At 47.7% G+C, this 18,640-nt stretch overlaps 1 protein-coding gene across 8 annotated transcripts in view; it reads left to right on the top strand.

The window, feature by feature from the left end:
* Nucleotides 1-17,359, top strand: part of LOC132453279 (NACHT, LRR and PYD domains-containing protein 12-like) — a 410,038-nt gene extending 392,679 nt beyond the window's left edge. For all 8 annotated transcript variants that reach the window (XM_060046072.1, XM_060046080.1, XM_060046079.1 and 5 more), the window contains one exon: nt 17,269-17,359. In XM_060046072.1, coding sequence (XP_059902055.1) covers nt 17,269-17,344 — 76 coding nt within the window. In that variant the 3' untranslated portion in view covers nt 17,345-17,359. The remainder of the gene's footprint in view (nt 1-17,268) is intronic.
* Nucleotides 17,360-18,640: the final 1,281 nt, after the last annotated feature.

The following is an 18,640-nucleotide window of genomic DNA, read 5'->3' as shown; positions in this document are numbered from 1 at the left end:
AATCAAACTGTTAAAACAGAATGGACTGAAACCGGAAATGTCGGGACGACATTTAGATAAGCAGGGAAGAGTGTGGTATACCACACATTTTTGCATTTTGTTTAGTCCCTTTTCATGATTCTGTGACTTATATTTTCTTAATGTACGATGTAGTTACATGTTTTGGCCAATAGATGGCAATATTAGACCTCTGAATAATGCAGTTGCATGATGTTTATGAACAAAGGAAGTTGTTGTTAAAGCGAGTGAAGGAAGGAAGCAGTCGCATTCGCGAAGTGAATGAACTAAAAACAGTCTCTTATATCGCTTTAACAATATATGTGTGTGTGTTAATTTCCTTGTTACCGAGTCGGACGGTTTGGTAATGCTCACTTCATTACAGCAGTGAGAAGACCCAGGTAATTTACTCCACTCTGATCCGGGATTCATCATACATTTCTGTAACTTATCGATCATATCAATAGGAATAGTACTATTTTACTATCATCAAGTATGGGTTGAAATCGTTAGTGAATATGTTGAGTACTCTCCCCTCTCACTGTTCACTGCTGTTACTCAAAACAAAATTACTGATTGGCTACTACCTCTATTTGACCATTGTTATACATTATAAGTGTAAATGTAAGTCAGGGGTGTCAACTTAATATTTCAAATTAAGGTTAATATTATTAAAAAAAAAATAACATTTCAAAGAATGCAAAACGAGTTTTAAATTGACTTTATTCAAATTAATAATTTGAAACTTCCATTTTACATTTCTGAATGCCAGACAGCAATATAACAAGCAACATGTAGCTAGTTCAGCAGAGAATCGCTGTCTAAATGCAGCAAACCAAAGTGCAGAACAAGTTTGACATTATGGTCAAACTTGTTCTGCACGATACGGGAGCCCAGGTTAAACGGTGACGCAACTCTCGTGCCTCATACACCGCACGATCCCGAGAGCTGCTGTCACACTAAATTTGTACCGGCTGCCAAATTTGTACCGGGCGCGTCATCCATACGTAATCCATTCCAAACCTGCCCGTCAGCAGATGATCGCATCGTTCGTTGCCGGGCAGGTTTCAAAAAACATTCGCGCTCATGTTGCCAAAGACGAAATAACATAATACAGTTAACAGATCGCTAGATAACACTTGCTTTTACTTTATATTTGTATTGTATTTAATTGTTTGATCAAATTTAGCTAGTAAACTGAGTGTTTAAAGCGGGTTTCAAAAAACATTTGCGCTCATGTTGCCAAAGACGAAATAACATAATACAGAAAACGGATCTAGATAACACTTGTTTTTACTTTATATTTGTATTGTATTTAATTGTTTAATCAAATTTAGCAAGTAAACTGAGTGTTTAAAGCAGGTCAAGGACGAAATAGCACAATACAGATAACGGATCGCTAGATAGAAGGTTTGCGTATGTTCGTGAACCTTTCAGTCATTCGACGCGATCGTCCGTTGCCAGGCAACGGACGAAGCGATCATCTGTTGCCAGGCAACGGACGAAGCGATCATCTGTTGCCAGGCAGATTTGGAGTGGATTACGTATGGATGACGCGCCCGGTACAAATTTGGCAGCCGGTACAAACTCAGTGTGACACTGCCATTATTTAACACACACCCACAACACACAGCGCACCGCACACCCAACCAACGGACATGCAAGACTCGGTAACGGTGGCGGCAACACTACGCACAATAAACAACACACAAACAATAAAGACCCCAAACCCGTTCACCCAACTTAACCTAACAGAAACAAATTGACAAAAGGCAATAAACCCCTTTTTCCCAACCGGCATCACGAATACCCAGACTCCCCGGGGGGTAGTGTCGAAATGCGCATGTGCACCGTAGTTGGCCCAGCCTCAGACAGAGTCTGACTTAAAGGCCCACTATGCAACTTTTTTAGCCAAAATTACATTAAGTATGCAGGTTGAGAGTTATGCTGATGGTTCTGCATCCATTTCTGTGTCGATTGGTGGGTGTGTCATTTACCCATGTCGCCTCTCCAGTGAAAAAGCGCATATGCAACTTGATCTGCTCGGACCGGGACAATCCGGATGTGACGCAACGGAAGTATCCTCGAAAATGTAGTCAGATTGGAGTTTCGAAAATGCTTTACGGCACAGACACACACCCAAACATGGCACCGGCTAGATATAAACAGCCAGTTGCGAGGCAATTGTTGCATTCATCATGGATCAATCAACTAATGGTACGGCCACACCAACCGCGTTACTCGCGTTGGATAACGCGAGTAACGCGCCTAACCTGACGCTTTATCATTGTGTGTCACAAAAATGGTTCAACGCGCCCAACGCGCCTGTGGCTGCACTAGAGTCTGAGGTAGGAAACCCAAACGCCGCCGTGTTTGGGTGCATGATAGAGTTTAGATCGGGTTAGATTAAATAATCTCGGATATAAATAACGATCTCATCTCATCGTCATCCGTTTATCCGGGGTCGGGTCGCGGGGGGAGCAGCTCAAGCAGGGGGCTCCAGACTTCCCTTTCCCGGGCCACATTGACCAGCTCTGACGGGGGGATCCCGAGGCATTCCCAGGCCAGTGTTGAGATATAATCTCTCCACCTAGTCTTGGGTCTTCCCCGAGGTCTCCTCCGCACTGGACGTGCCTGAAACACCTCCCAATGGAGGCGCCCAGTGGGCATCCTTGCCAGATGCCCGAACCACCTCAGCTGACTCCTTTCTAAGTAAAGGAGCAGCGGCTCTAATCCGAGTTCCTCACGGATGACTGAGCTTCTCACCCTATCCCGAGACGCCAGCAACCCTTCTGAGAAAACTCATCTCGGCCGCTTGTACCCGCGATCTCGTCCTTTCGGCCATCACCCAACCCTCATGACCATAGGTGAGGACAGGAACGAAGATCGACCGGTAGATCGAGAGCTTTGCCTTGCGGCTCAGCTCTCTTTTCGTAACAACGGTGCGGTAAAGCGAACGCAATCCCGCCCCCGCTGCTCCGATTCTCCGGCCAATCTCACCCAGTCTCCTTACTCGCGAACAAGACCTTGAGGTACTTGAACTCCTTCACTTGGGCTAAGGACTCATAAATAACGATAATCGGGTTAAATAACTTCACATGGTGTGTCTGGTGTGTTTCCAGCATTCGTACTGTTGATCAGCAGAGAAATAGTCTGCCAAGACGTTGAGGTTGCTTAGCAACCAGAGACTCTGTCCATGCAAGTGAACGGAGCGTTCACTCTTCGTCATAACTATCAAACCAAACATCCTTCACATTCACCGAGCGAACATTATGAAAGTAAAATGCACATTTCTCGCAAAAAATGTTTCCATAAACGCATTTAATGGCGTAACTATGTTACTATTTCCACCCAGAATAAAGAAAGATGTCGGCCGTATGCTTCTGTGCAAGGGTCACTACTCTCTGCCAGTGACGTCGGGTCAAGCTCCACGCTGATTGGCTATCGTGGCTAAGCGTCACGCGTTGGAGCGTTGAAAGTTCAATTTTCTGAACTCCGGGCGTTGGTGCTTTACGGCACAGACCCCCAAACACGGAACCGGCTCGATATAAACACAAGTAACTAAGGGATTGTTATATTCATCATAGATCAGCCGACTAAAAAGAGACAGAGAAACCCAATGTCGGAGGAACAGAAGAAGAGAAAAGGATACTCGACCGTTTGTTTTCTCGACCGTTTTGTTGTGAGCCCTGTATGTTTCTAGCTTGCTTGGTTGCAACCATATAAACACCTTTGTTTCCATGGGTGTTTTGCTGTTCGTCCGTCTCGTCCCCCAGATACAGACTGAATCCCCGAATCCAGGTTCTTGTTTATTTAGATTATTATGTTGGCCAAACCTCTTACACTGATTGTTCTGTTCAACCTAAGATATAACAATTATAATCAAGGATATAAATTCTCCCCGTCAACTATAAAAAAGGATGGATTCATGTTTATTGCAATACAAATACACCATTTTAAAAATGTATAAACTTGCCTACACTTTATGAACATCTACTTCGGACATGGCTCCATGCAAGAGAAAAGTTGGAGATGAATGGATGTTGTGGTTGGCTTGGCGGTCCTTAGTCCTTATTTGAAAACAAATGCACATGGCTCGCGTAGAAGTGCATGGGGAAGGGTCGTCAACGAGTTGTTACGACAGTGTTGTGAAATATCTACTACGAAGCTGTAGGGGGCGCTGTGTAGAGAAATGTGCGTGCCAAAACCAAGAAAACAGCGAAGAAATGCCCGAAGTTGCATAGTGGGCCTTTAAACCCGTGTGTCTTGCTAACAAAGATACTACACTGAGCCCAACTCTTGACCCAAAACTCAACATTGTTGGTTGGACTAAATTGCATTGCACAGTTGACATGAATACTTAATGTTTTATATTCATTTTACTCAGAAATCATAATGAGACAAACAATTTTAAGTTTTCGTTTTTACAGTGTGAGAATATTTTTAATATGTAGGCCTATATATAATATAATAATACCATGTAATAAGACTATAATATAATGATACCATGTGATAATATTATAATATAATAATGTTGAAGTGGCAAACCCTTTGTTCGCCCTATGTGTTCCTGAGGCAGAGGTAGTCCGACACACATTTCTTGAGAAGCACGCACAGAGATTGTTTAACTTGTTGTTGATTGATTTATTAAGCAATAACTCCGGTTGACTTTCCAGGAAATAAACATAAAAACTCCAAACAATGGCTGTTTGCGGCCAAAACAGGGTTAATTCGTATTGGACAAAAAGGGCTTTTCAGTGTAAAATAATAGTGTATCTAATGCAATAATGCGCTAATGCGATAATAAGCTAATGCGATAATACGAACTAATGCGAACTAATGCGAACTAATGCGGTCAGAAAACTGTTGGCTCTCTGCCTTCCAAACCCGAACTACAGTGATTAGCCTGCCCTATATGAGGGCCTCCAATAGGCTCCAGGTAGAGCGTGACACACCTACTTCCCCAGGTGACACAACGGACTAATCACCACGTCATCACAAAGTGCATAAATATACATATGAATGAAGATTTGATAATATTTCATACACTTTATAATTCATAACTCATACTTTTAGCCTTAGACTCAAATTATATTTACTTAAATACATTCAACACAAAATACCTCTAAATGGCTCCAACAAATGTAATAATATAATAATACCATGTGATAATACTATAATATAATAATGTAATAATACCATGTGATAATACTATAATATAATAATACCATGTGATGATACTATAATATAATAATACCATGTGATAATATTATAATATAATAATGTAAGAATGTAGTAATACCATAATATAATAATACCAGGTGATAATACTATAATCAAATCATGTAACAATAGCCTGTGTAGACTATCAGTACATTACTGCATGTCACCACAGACCAACATGTCCTGTTCCCTGAGTTCGAGTGGCGCCCCTCAGGACACAGACTCCAGGCTGTCGGACACAGAGGAGGAAGGCAGTCTTCACCCCCAGGGCTTTCCAGCTCCTTAATGCTGGTCACTGACTCATCAACATGCTGCACTTTAGAATGGAAGCACTTCATGAAGCACTTTTTACTCATGTGTTGAATGTTTTTGTTACGATGCGTGTGTTGCTAGATTGTGTAGTGTTTGTGGGCTGCTTGTGTTTGTTGATTGTGTCTCTTTTTTAGCTACTGTTATGTGCCTCTCCTTTAAATTGCTCCTCAGGGACGAATAAAGTTATTTGAATTTAATTGAATTAGTGATGTCATTCAATATGCTTATTGCATGTTGTTACATGGAGCTCATCACACTAACAATAAGCTGTTATAACTTTAGATCAGTCAGCTGTTATCCTGCTCTAAACCATCACACTAACAATAAGCTGTTATAACTTTATATCAGTCAGATGTTATCCTGCTCTAAACCACCACATTAACAATAAGCTGTTATAACTTTATATCAGTCAGCTGTTATCCTGCTCTAAACCATCACACTAACAATAAGCTGTTATAACTTTATATCAGTCAGCTGTTATCCTGCTCTAAACCATCACACTAACAATAAGCTGTTCTAACTTTATATCAGTCAGCTGTTATCCTGCTTTAAACCATCACACTAACAATAAGCTGTTATAACTTTATATCAGTCAGATGTTATCCTGCTCTAAACCACCACATTAACAATAAGCTGTTATAACTTTATAACCTGTACGTGTCCAGGGTCAGGCCAGGGGGTGGGTGGGAAACCCAGTGCTGCCACTTGGCCCTGGTTGGTCCTCATGGATGAGGTATTGGGACAGAGGCATTCCACCAACCCCCCTGTCCTAATTGCCTCCATCCCTGAGGACACACCAGGGCCAAGTACAGCAGTGGTGGATCAGGAGGAGGAGGAAGAGGAGGAAGAGGAGGAGGAAGAGGAAGAGGAGGAGGAGGAGGAGGAGGAAGAGGAGGAGGAGGAAGAGGAGGAGGAGGTAGAGGAGGATGAGGAGGAAGAGGAGGAGGCGGAGCAGGAGGAAGAGGAAGAGGAGGAGGAAGAGGAGGCGGAGGAGGAGCAGGAGGAAGAGGAGGAAGAGGAGGAGGAGGAGGCGGAGGAAGAGGCGGGGGAGGAGGAGGAGGAGGTGGAAGAGGAGGAGGAGGAGGAGGAGGAGGAAGAGCAGGGAGCAGGAGGAGGAGGAGGAGGACAGACAGCGAGGGCCCAGGTCCAGACAGAGAAAGAGGGACAGAGGATGAGCTACTGGACGTCCTTAAAGAGGACATGAGGTTGCAGAGGGAGGCAGAGGAAAGGAGAGCCCAGGAGAGCAGGCAGAGAATGGAGGCTGTTCTCTATTTTAGAAAGATTAGTGGATAAATACGTTTTTATGAATGAACAATTTATAAAAAAAAGTTCTGTTATATTTAAACATATTACATATAGCATGTTTATTTCTTAAACCCTAACACTAATTGTAACTTTCATGTTTCATGGAACTATTTACAACTATTTACCACAATTATTATACAACTAAGTACAACAGAAAACATAATAATTCAGACACCACCCAAATATAAACTAGGAGACACCACCCAAACATACAGTCACTAGGGGACACCACCCAAACATACAGTCACTAGGAGACACCACCCAAACATACAGTCACCAGGAGACACCCAAACATACAGTCACTAGGGGACACCACCCAAACATACAGTCACTAGGAGACACCACCCAAACATACAGTCACCAGGAGACACCACCCAAACATACAGTCACAATGAGACACAACCCAAGCATACAGTCACCAGGAGACACCACCCAAACATACAGCCACTAGGGGACACCACCCAAACATACAGTCACCAGGAGACACCACCCAAACATACAGTCACTAGGGGACACCACCCAAAAATACAGTCACTAGGAGACACCACCCAAACAAACAGTCACCAGGAGACACCACCCAAACATACAGTCAGTAGGAGACACCACCCAAACATACAGTCACCAGGGGACACCACCCAAACATACAGTCACTAGGGGACACCACCCAAACATACAGTCACTAGGAGACACCACCCAAACATACAGTCACCAGGAGACACCACCCAAACATACAGTCACAAGGAGACACAACCCAAGCATACAGTCACCAGGAGACACCACCCAAACATACAGCCACTAGGGGACACCACCCAAACATACAGTCACCAGGAGACACCACCCAAACATACAGTCACTAGGGGACACCACCCAAAAATACAGTCACTAGGAGACACCACCCAAACAAACAGTCACCAGGAGACACCACCCAACCATACAGTCAGTAGGAGACACCACCCAAACATACAGTCACTAGGAGACACCACCCAAACATACAGTCACCAGGAGACACCACCCAAACATACAGTCACAAGGAGACACCACCCAAGCATACAGTCACCAGGGGACACCACCCAAACCTACTTCAGAACCAGGAAGTGATATCAGAGGCCATTCTGAGAAAACATTCGTTTTTTCAAGCAATCACTTTCTTTTTTATATTCTTTGGACTCCCTTTATAATGGTTTTTATCAGACTGGTTTATAAAGTGTTGTTATTTGTCTCTATAAAGAGAGAAGTGCCTCCAAGTGACTGTGGTTTGGGTTTAACGCTTAACTTTTGCTTCCTGAACGAGACTTCCTGTTCTCCCCCACAAGCTAGCGCAGTGGTTCTGCTTTTCTAGAACTCTTCATGATTCACACACACACACACACACACACACACACACACACACACACACACACACACACACACACACACACACACACACACACACACACACACACACAAACACGTAAACACAGAGACGGAGAGAGAGAGAGAGAGAGAGAGAGAGAGAGAGAGAGAGAGAGAGAGAGAGAGAGAGAGAGAGAGAGAGAGAGAGAGAGAGAGAGAGAGAGGGAGGGAGAGGGAGGGAGAGAGAGGGAGAGAGAGAGAGAGAGCGCAGACCTACCCAGAGACCATCTCTCCACTGCTGATTGATCAACTCATTACTGGAGCCCCCCCCCCCCCCTCCTCCCCTGCCAGAATTGCTGGGAGAGAGGAGAACGAGATCTCGCTGCAGAGGACAGCAAAATACTAAACCATGTACTTTTGTGTGTGTGTGGGTGTGTGTGTGTGGTTGTGTGTGTGTGTGTGTGTGTGTGTGTGTGTGTGTGTGTGTGTGTGTGTGTGTGTGTGTGTGTGTGTGTGTGTGTGTGTGTGTGTGTGTGTGTGTGTGTGTGTGTGTGTGTGCGCTCGTGTTTAAAATGAAAGCCGACTCCACTGACATATAGAATAGAATAGAATAGAAATAGAATAGAAAGCCTTTTATTGTCCTTGCACGAGTCAAGTACAACAACATTTTTAGTAAGCTTTCCCAATTGGTGCATTCGAGAAGATGTAAATAATGTAAAATAAATAATAAAGTAAAATAAAGTAAAGTACAATACAGCAGTGGGAGGTTAGGGGGGGGTCAGTCAGTCGGGGGTCAGTGCGTGTGTTCAGGGTGGATACAGCTTTTGGGAAGAAGCTGTCTCTGAACCGTGAAGACCTGGTTCTGATGGACCTATAGCGCCTGCCAGAGGGCATCAGGTCGAACAGGTGAAAGCCAGGGTGGGAGCTGTCCTTTGTGATTCTCTCCGCTCTGCTTAGGCAGCGGGAGATGTATATGTCCTTCAGGGAGGGGAGGGGGCAGCCAGTGATCCTCTGTGCGGTGTTTACCACTCCCTGGAGTTTCTTCCGCTCTGCCTCAGTGCACTGTGAAAACCACACTGAGATACAGAACGTCAGAAGACTCTCGATGGTGGAGCGATAGAAGGTCACCAGCAGCTTCTCTCCCACGTTGTTCCTCCTGAGCACCCTGAGGAAGTGAAGCCACTGCTGAGCCTTCTTGACGACCGCCTCCGTGTTGGCAGTCCAGGAGAGGCCAGCAGAGATCATGGTGCCCAGGAAGCGGAAGGTGTGGACTCTCTCTACACAGTCACCGTTGATGTAGAGGGAAGCCGGGTCTGCTCTGCTTTTCCTGAAGTCCAGGATGATCTCCTTAGTTTTTGTGATGTTCAATGCCAGGTTGTTGTCTGAACACCACGATGTTAACTTCAGGATCTCATCCCTGTAGGCAGACTCGCCTCCCTCTGAGATCCGTCCCACCACCGTTGTGTCGTCCGCGAACTTCACTGTGGTGTTGCTGGGGTGGGTGGGACTGCAGTCGAAGGTGTACAGAGAGTAGAGGAGTGGGCTCAGCACACACCCCTGTGGAGAGCCTGTGCTGAGTGTGCGGGTGGAGGAGAAGTGGGGACCGAGTTTCACCTTCTGGGGTCGATTTGTGAGGAAGTCACTAATCCAGGAACAGGTGAGCGGGTCGAGACCCAGGGCTCGACCCGGGTCTCTATATATATATATATATACAGTTTATATATATATATACATATATATATATATGTACATATATATATATATATCTGATATGTATATATATATGTATATATACATCAGATTCAGAATCAGAATCAGAAATACTTTATTGATCCCCGGGGGGAAATTGTTGTTCCAGGTGCTCCATACAATATAAATATAAATACCCTACAAGCTAACCCTACAAGCATAGAAGATAAGGTAAGATTATAAATAAATAAATAGATAAATAAATAAATAAAATACAATAAAAATAAAATAAAAGTAAGAAGTGGACATCTCTTAGTTGGTATATATATATATATATATATATTAGGGGTGTAACGGTACACGTATTTGAACCGAACTGTCACGGTACAGGCACTTCGGTGCGGTTACAGAGGTGTACCGCGGTCCGTAAATGTGGCGTACACAGCGTTAATATGGCGAAGGTAAAGGCTTGTTTTGCGGTGCGGAACTTAAAACTTGAAGTCGGAGTTCCCCCCGGACCGTTTAGCATTATTAGGCTCGGCTCGCACGTGCGCGGCCACCGCGTAGTAGCAGTAGCAGAGCGCGATCGCGACTGTGTGTGGATTGATGGCTACTAGCGAACTTAGAGCGAACTGCATGGCGAGCGACAACAGAAAACCGGAGCTTGAAGATGCCCCCCTGTCATTTAAATCCCAAGTGTGGGAGAACTTTGGATTCCAGGTTAATTATCACAATGGGGAAAGACGAGTGGACAAGTCGAAAGCTGTGTGCAGACATTGTTCAACAGCGATCGTCTATGCAAATGGAAACACATCGAACATGCACAAAATTTTCGCCCCCGGTACAATTTTAACGTGACAGCACCGTGTTACTGTCACCGCTGCGAAATGAAAAAAAAGTTGTGCAAACCGTTCAAACCCAGCTCCCTACACTATTTAATCAACCCCTACACCTGTCTGGGAATTCAGAACGGGCAAATGCCATCACCAGGTCTATTGGTGTTTTCATTGCCTCTGACCTACGAGCAATGAAAACACCAATAGATTATAAAATACATAAGCTGTAATTTAAGTTAAGGCTGCAGTTGCACTTTTATTTAATGATTGATATTTATATTTATGAGAACTTCAGAGCTTTAGAGAGCTGCAGGAATATTTTCTTTAAACCCTTAAAGTTTACATACTCTTTGTTTACATACCAGCTTAAAGAGCCTAGACTGAGCATTAACACTGGATTTTTCATTAATTTTATGTTAGGGTAATTGGAGAATTGCAGCAGTATTTTTTTTATATTTGTTACACATTTTATTTGTATGTTTCATACTGACAGCTAAAACTGTTGTGTTTAATTCGTTACTAATTAAACTTATGTTCGTTCTGTCAAGCAATCAGTTTTTTCACCATAACTATGCGTCCTGTACCGTACCGTGACTTCAAAACCGAGGTACGTACCGAACCGTGACTGTTGTGTACCGTTACACCCCTAATATATATTGTAGCGGGCCAGTGGGTGTGGGGTTTCCACGCCACCAAGTCAAATGATACACACACACCGAAAGCAGTTCAATAAGGTGGTTTATTCAAAAGAGACGAATAAATGTCACCAGGGTGGGGAAAAGGGTAATCCAGAGTCCGTAGTCCGTAGTCCGTAGTCCAGGGGTCGTCACCAGGAGGGTTCTCATACAAAGCGGTCGATACACAAATAATCCGTCAATGTTCAGGTTTCCTGCACTCTTTGGCCACACACAGTTCGCAGAGGCTCACGCAGAGGCACTCCATAGTAGGCTTCCCTCCATGTGGTTGCATGCTCCCTTTTATCCCCAAGCACTCCTGCCTAATGCACCTCAGGCTTGCATCGTTAAGGGAGGCAGTCCCTGTAAAGCTTGGGGGTGGAGCCAGCATGCTGCCACATACCTCCCCTCAATCACCACCCCTCCCTGGCGTCTGCCACACACCCTCCCCCTCAGCTCCGACCGGGAGGGAGGGGTGGTCCAGCTCCCCAGAGCATCCCTCCTGGATAGGGCATCCGCATTCCCATGGGCTGCCCCGGACCTGTGAACAACCGAGAAGGCAAAAGGTTTTAATGATAGGAACCAGCGGGTGACCCTGGCGTTACTGTCCTTATTCCTTGACATCCAAACCAGTGGTGCATGATCTGTGACCAGGGTGAAGTGGCGCCCCAACAGGTAGTACTTCAGGGTTTCCAGGGCCCACTTGGTGGCAAGACACTCCTTCTCCACCGTGGAGTATTTTTGTTCCCTCGGCAACAACTTCCGGCTGATATAAATAATCGGGTGTTCCTCACCTTCATGCAGTTGTGACAACACTGCCCCCACCCCTGTTTCCGACGCATCCGTCTGCACCACCATTGGCTTGGTGAAGTCCGGGGTTACCAGCACGGGTCCTGAACACAGTGCGGTCTTTAGGTCCTGAAAGGCTTTCTCCGTCTCCTCGGTCCATGTGACTTGGGCGGGCAGCCGGTCCCTGGTCAGATCTGTCAGAGGGCTGGCTACGGATGCAAAGTGGGGAATAAACCTCCGGTAGTAGCTGGTAAGCCCCACAAACATGCATACCTGTTTCTTGGTCAGGGGCCGTGGCCAGTCCTGTATCGCCTCCACCTTCTTCCTCTGGGGTTTCACACATCCCCTCCCAATGGTGTAGCCCGGGTACTCCGCCTCCTGCAGACCGAGCTGGCACTTCTTTGGGTTAGCCGTTAGCCCCGCCTCCCGTAAGGCCTGCAACACTGCGCTCACCTGCTTCACATGAGTGTCCCACTCACTCCCATGGATGACTATATCGTCAATATAGGCGGCCGCGTACCCCCGATGGGGACGGAGTACCCGGTCCATCAACCTCTGGAAGGTGGGCGGGGCCCCGTGCAATCCGAAGGGTAGCTTCCTGTAGTGGAACAGCCCGTCAGGAGTGGCAAAAGCGGTTTTCTCCCGCGCCTCGGGAGCTAAGGGTACCTGCCAATAACCCTTTGTCAGGTCGAGCGTGCTGATATACCGGGCGGTCCCTAGCCGTTCTATGAGTTCATCTATTCGGGGCATGGGGTAGGCGTCAAATTTAGATATCTCATTTAGCTTCCTAAAGTCGTTGCAGAAGCGGATGGTGCCATCCGGTTTCGGCACCAACACTATGGGGCTGCACCACTCACTGTTTGAGACCTCAATGACTCCCGCTTCCAACATAGTCTTTACCTCGGTCCTGACGGCCACTCTCCTGGCCTCCGGTATGCGGTAGGGTCTCAATTTCACCTTCTTCCCAGGCTCAGTGATGATGTGGTGCTGTACCAGATTGGTGTGGCCCGGTTCACTGGAGAACACATCCTGGTTCTGGTCGACCAACTCCATGAGCTCCTGCCTCTGTGCTGGGCTCAGCTGTTCCCCTAGGGGCACCTTGGCAGGCCCGGTCTCACTGGTAGCCTTTGGAGGAATAGAGCAGAGTACATCCCGGGCATTCCATTTCTTCAACAGGTTTACATGGTAAATTTGAGTCGGCCTCCTTCGTCCCGGCTGTCGGACTCTATAATTCACCTCCCCTACCTTTTCAAGTACTTCGTATGGCCCGTTCCACCGGGCCAGAAACTTACACTCTGTTGTGGGGACAAGTACCAGTACTTTATCTCCGGGCTGGAAGTCTCGCTGTTGGGCCCCTCTGTTGTAGACCCGTGCTTGGGCAACCTGGGCCTCCTGCATGTGTTCCCGCACCAGGGGCCACAGGGTGGCCATCCGGTCCCTCATGTCTCCCACGTGTTCCACCATGGTTCGATGGGGCGACGGTTGCTGTTCCCAGGCTTTCTTCGCTATGTCCAGCAGCCCCCGGGGTCGTCTCCCATAGAGGAGTTCAAATGGAGAGTGGCCGGTCGACGATTGGGGCACTTCTCTGATCGAGAACATGAGATAGGGAAGCAGCTGGTCCCAATTCCGTCCGTCCGCCTCCATCACCTTCTTAAGCATCTGCTTCAGGGTCCGGTTGAACCTTTCCACTAGTCCATCGGTCTGCGGGTGATATACTGAGGTGCGCAACTGTTTTATTTGCATTAATTTGCAGAGGTCTTTCATGATTCGTGACATGAACGGGGTTCCCTGGTCTGTCAAGATCTCCTCGGGAATGCCCACCCGGGAGAACATCAGGACCAACTCACGTGCAATTCCTTTTGAGGCCATGGTGCGCAGTGGAATGGCTTCGGGGTACCTAGTGGCATAATCCAGTATCACCAGGATGTACTGGTGCCCCCGGCTGCTCTTGGGTAGTGGTCCCACCAGGTCCATGGCAATCCTGCTGAAAGGAACTGAAATAATGGGTAGGGGAATTAATGGGCCACGGAAATGTGGTTTTGGTGCCACCTGTTGGCACTCCGGGCAACTGCGGCAGTAATCCTCCACTGCCCTCTTTACCCCCGGCCAGTGGAATCTTGCCTTGATCCGGTCCAGGGTCTTCTCCACCCCTAGATGAGCCCCAAGAAGGTGGGAGTGTGCCAGCTGCAGGACTGATTGAACAAAGGGACGGGGCACCAACAACAACTCCACACATTCATCATTCCTCTTTACGACCTGATACAACAACTTGTTCTTGATGGCAAAATGAGGGTATGTGATCAGACCTACCCCCTCGATGGCCTTCCCGTCCACCACGGTCACCTGCTGGAGAGCACTCGTCAGGTTGGGATCCTCCAGTTGGGCTGTTCCGAACCGTCCCGATAATGAGGCAGGCTCTGGCGTTGCCTCATGGTCCATCGGGAACAGATTGTCCATACTCGCCTCCCCTGCCTCCTGTCCTGTGTCCCCTGCGTCACTTCCCGATAGAGGTTCAGTTGACCCCTGTGGGTCCACCTCGTGTAGGCCACACATCCGGACCTCCCTCTTATCGGCCCTCGCCCTTCTCCGGTGTCCTCTTTCCTTTAGGTCCCCCCGCTCTCCCCCCTCTCCGGCCAAACTGGCCCACAGTTGGCTGAACAGTGGGGAGTCCCTCCCAATAAGAACCGGCACTGGCAGGTTTGGGACGACTCCCACTGGTCCTGTGTATTGCCCCTTTGTGGTCTGTAGGTGAAGGAGGGTAGTGGGGTAGTTCTTAGTCTCCCCGTGTATGCATGTCACTGCCACTGTGTCCCTCAAGCTCGGGGACCGGGCGAAGTCCGGTCGGATCAGGGTCACCATACTCCCGGAATCCAACATAGCTGTCGTGTCCCTTCCGTTGGCCTTCACCGGAGTGACTGGGGAAGGACCACTTTCCTCCCCCCAGCAAACCGTCAGCAATCTGCAGGGACGCCCGGTTGTTAACTCACCAGCTGATGCCGACGGCATCGAGACATCACGACTCGGACAGGTCCATGAGATGTGTCCCGGCTCGCCACACTCGTAGCACTTTCTGCTGTCTGGGTTCAGGAAGGGCCGACGTCTCGGGGGGCTGGCTCTTGGCGTCTCCCTGGCCGGGATCCTGCCGTGGTCCTCCGTCCTTATCCGCTCCCGCTCCTGCTCCTTTGGGCGAGGGTTGGGTTCCCCCCTCAGTGGACGTCCACTACGTAGGACTTCCACAGCCGCCTGGTGACCTTCCACCAACTCCACCAACTGATCTGCGCTCTGTGGGTTAGCTTGGCTGGCTAACTTTTTAGCCTCGTATGGGAGGGACCGCAAGAATTTGTCCATGACCACCTTCTCTGTGGCCGTAAGTGTCAGTGGGGCAGCAGTCAGCCAGCCTTTGGCCAACCTAATTAGATCGTGCATTTGTGAGCGCGGCGACGCCGTTGCATCATAAGTCCAATCATGAAACCTCTGTGACCTACTTATCAACGTGTATCCATACCGGCGTAGTATTTCCTTCTTCAGCCCTTCGTAGTTAGACGCCTGATCGTCCGTCAGGTCCTGATACGCCTTCTGTGCTGTGCCCGACAGGAACGGTGCGAGTAGGCTGGCCCATTGTGCTGGATCCCAATTCTCCCGAACCGCCGTCCTCTCAAAGGTATTGAGGTATGCCTCTATATCATCAGTCTCTGTCTGCTTTAAAAGAAACCTGCTGGGGGCAGGACGGGAAGCTGTAGCGCCTGCAGCCACGCCGCCATGTCCGGCTGCTAGCGCTCCCACCAGCTCCCGGGTCGTAGCCTGATGCGCCATGCTCACTTCCACTAGCTGTTTCATCAACGCTTCCATTGTTGTCTCTGTGTTGGTCTATCTATTTGACTTGGTTTTGGCTACAAGAACGCATTCTCCACCACGTGTAGCGGGCCAGTGGGTGTGGGGTTTCCACGCCACCAAGTCAAATGATACACACACACCGAAAGCAGTTCAATAAGGTGGTTTATTCAAAAGAGACGAATAAATGTCACCAGGGTGGGGAAAAGGGTAATCCAGAGTCCGTAGTCCGTAGTCCGTAGTCCAGGGGTCGTCACCGGGAGGGTTCTCATACAAAGCGGTCGATACACAAATAATCCGTCAATGTTCAGGTTTCCTGCACTCTTTGGCCACACACAGTTCGCAGAGGCTCACGCAGAGGTACTCCATAGTAGGCTTCCCTCCATGTGGTTGCATGCTCCCTTTTATCCCCAAGCACTCCTGCCTAATGCACCTCAGGCTTGCATCGTTAAGGGAGGCAGTCCCTGTAAAGCTTGGGGGTGGAGCCAGCATGCTGCCACATACCTCCCCTCAATCACCACCCCTCCCTGGCGTCTGCCACAATATATATATCTAAAGATTCTTATTTTACTTGATTAAGGAGGATGATGGTGGACATTTGGGTCAAAGGTTGGGTGGGTAGATGTTTTGGTTTGGTGCCACCTTAATATTCGTACACTTTAAAAAGGGGATTAGGATCTGCATTATGAGTATTAGCTGAGCTCATAGACACATTGACATTGTACACATTCAGCATTGATTATGTCATAACGATGTTATCCTTTCAAAGTCCAGTCAGAGAAACTGCAGTGTAAATAATCCAACAAATGTGTGTGCTTCTTTGTGTGTGCGTGTGTAACCTGCGTTGTGTTTTGTTTTCCTTCAAGCATTGGACTCGGACGCTCAGCATTGAGTGCAGCGGTTTTATTGCCTGCACAATGGGTCAGCAACATAAAGGACAGGTTTAGAGCATTTCCTGGTCCGCCTGCAGCAGTTACCGTCTTTTCTGCTGCAGGATATCCGGAATACAACATTAACAACATATCAAAATAAAAGTCTTGACCCAATGATACAGGATTTAACTATATAACTTTTAACTAAATAAATGAAAGAGTTCACTGTGGACTCTGAAGTGTCAAGGACTTGCTCATTCATTTCGCAAATGAGCCTCTCTGGAGGGTTGACAGCCCTGCCTCGTCTGGTTCGAGCTACTGTGTCTTCAAAACCCAGAGGTTGAGTGCATACTGGAAGTGCATCCGTGGATACCTCTTCATGTGCAATGACCACGGGGTGGAGCTCAGCACTGTGTCGGCCATTGATTATAGGGGGAACATCACTGTCCTCCAAACTCCGATCACTGCCGATGACACTAGCTGATTCAAATGGCTCAGACACCCAATCAGACACATCATGTCCTTCAGAGAGGCCAGTCTGCCGATCCTCTAACTCAGAATCATCAGGGCTGGACAGCACCCAGTGTACAGTCCGGTCAACGCTGCCATCAATCTCACCTGGGAGGTTGACTTTGGGAACCATCCCCTCACTGACATCCACCTCAACTACAGGATTGACTTCAGGCACCACCTCGCCTCTGTGATCTACTTCTTCCGAAGGGCTGATTTCAGGAACCACCTCACCACTACCCCTGGTGTGGGTGTCTTCTCCATCACCAATCGGTAAGAAGTTCACAGGAAGCAGTAGATTTCGGTGGACTACCTTCAGTTTATCAGAGGCAACGTCTTTGATCTTGTAGACATTGATGTCAGGGTTTGCAGCCACAATTTCGTACATTGTTGACTCCCATTTGTCAGCCAACTTCCTTCTCCCTCTTTCACCTCTGTTCGCAACGAGCACTCTGTCACCAATGATTAGAGGTGACCCCTTGACCTTCCTGTTATAGAGCCTTGCGTGTCTAGTCTGTTCTTTCTGACTGTGTCTTTGTGCAATCTGCACCGCTTCACGCAGGTCTTTCTTCAGGCGTGACACAAACTCATTGTGACCCACCACAACATCGTCAGAAACCACAGTTTGAAACAGGACGTCAACTGGGAGACGAGGGACTCTACCGAACATCAGATAGAAAGGTGCAAAGCCTGTTGTCTCGTGCTCTGTGCAATTGTAACAGAAGGTGAGTAGCTGTAACATCTGGGGCCACTTTGCTTTGGACTTAGGAGGCAACGTTCTGATCATGGACCCAAGGGTCCTGTTGAATCTTTCGACCACGCCATTGCCCATGGGGTGGTATGGTGTTGTGTGCGACTTCTCAACACCCGAAAGAATCAACAGCTCCTTGATCAACTTGCTTTCAAAGTTCGCTCCCTGATCAGAATGAATCCTCCTAGGGAAACCGTATACGAGAAAGAAATCATCCCAGAGCTTCCGAGCCACTTGCTTAGCGGACAGATTTTTGCATGGGAATGCATGAGCCATTTTGGAAAAATGGTCAGTCACAACAAGCACATCCATGGACTTCCCATCATTGACCTCTGCAGACCAAAAGTCAATGCAGACCAGTTCCATCGGCTCCGATGTGCGGATGCTCTCAAGTGGAGCACAAGCACCGGGCTCTGGTGTCTTTCCAACAACACAGCGATGACAGTTTTTCACATGATCATCAACGTCTCTTTTCATGCCAACCCAAAAGAATCTCTGCCTAGCCAGAGACAGCGTTCG

The sequence above is a fragment of the Gadus macrocephalus genome, chromosome 3 (genome assembly GCF_031168955.1).
Source record: "Gadus macrocephalus chromosome 3, ASM3116895v1".
NCBI classification, from domain to species: Eukaryota; Metazoa; Chordata; class Actinopteri; order Gadiformes; family Gadidae; genus Gadus; species Gadus macrocephalus.
Note: the sequence above shows the minus strand (reverse complement) of the source record. Positions and strands in the feature narration are given on the sequence as shown.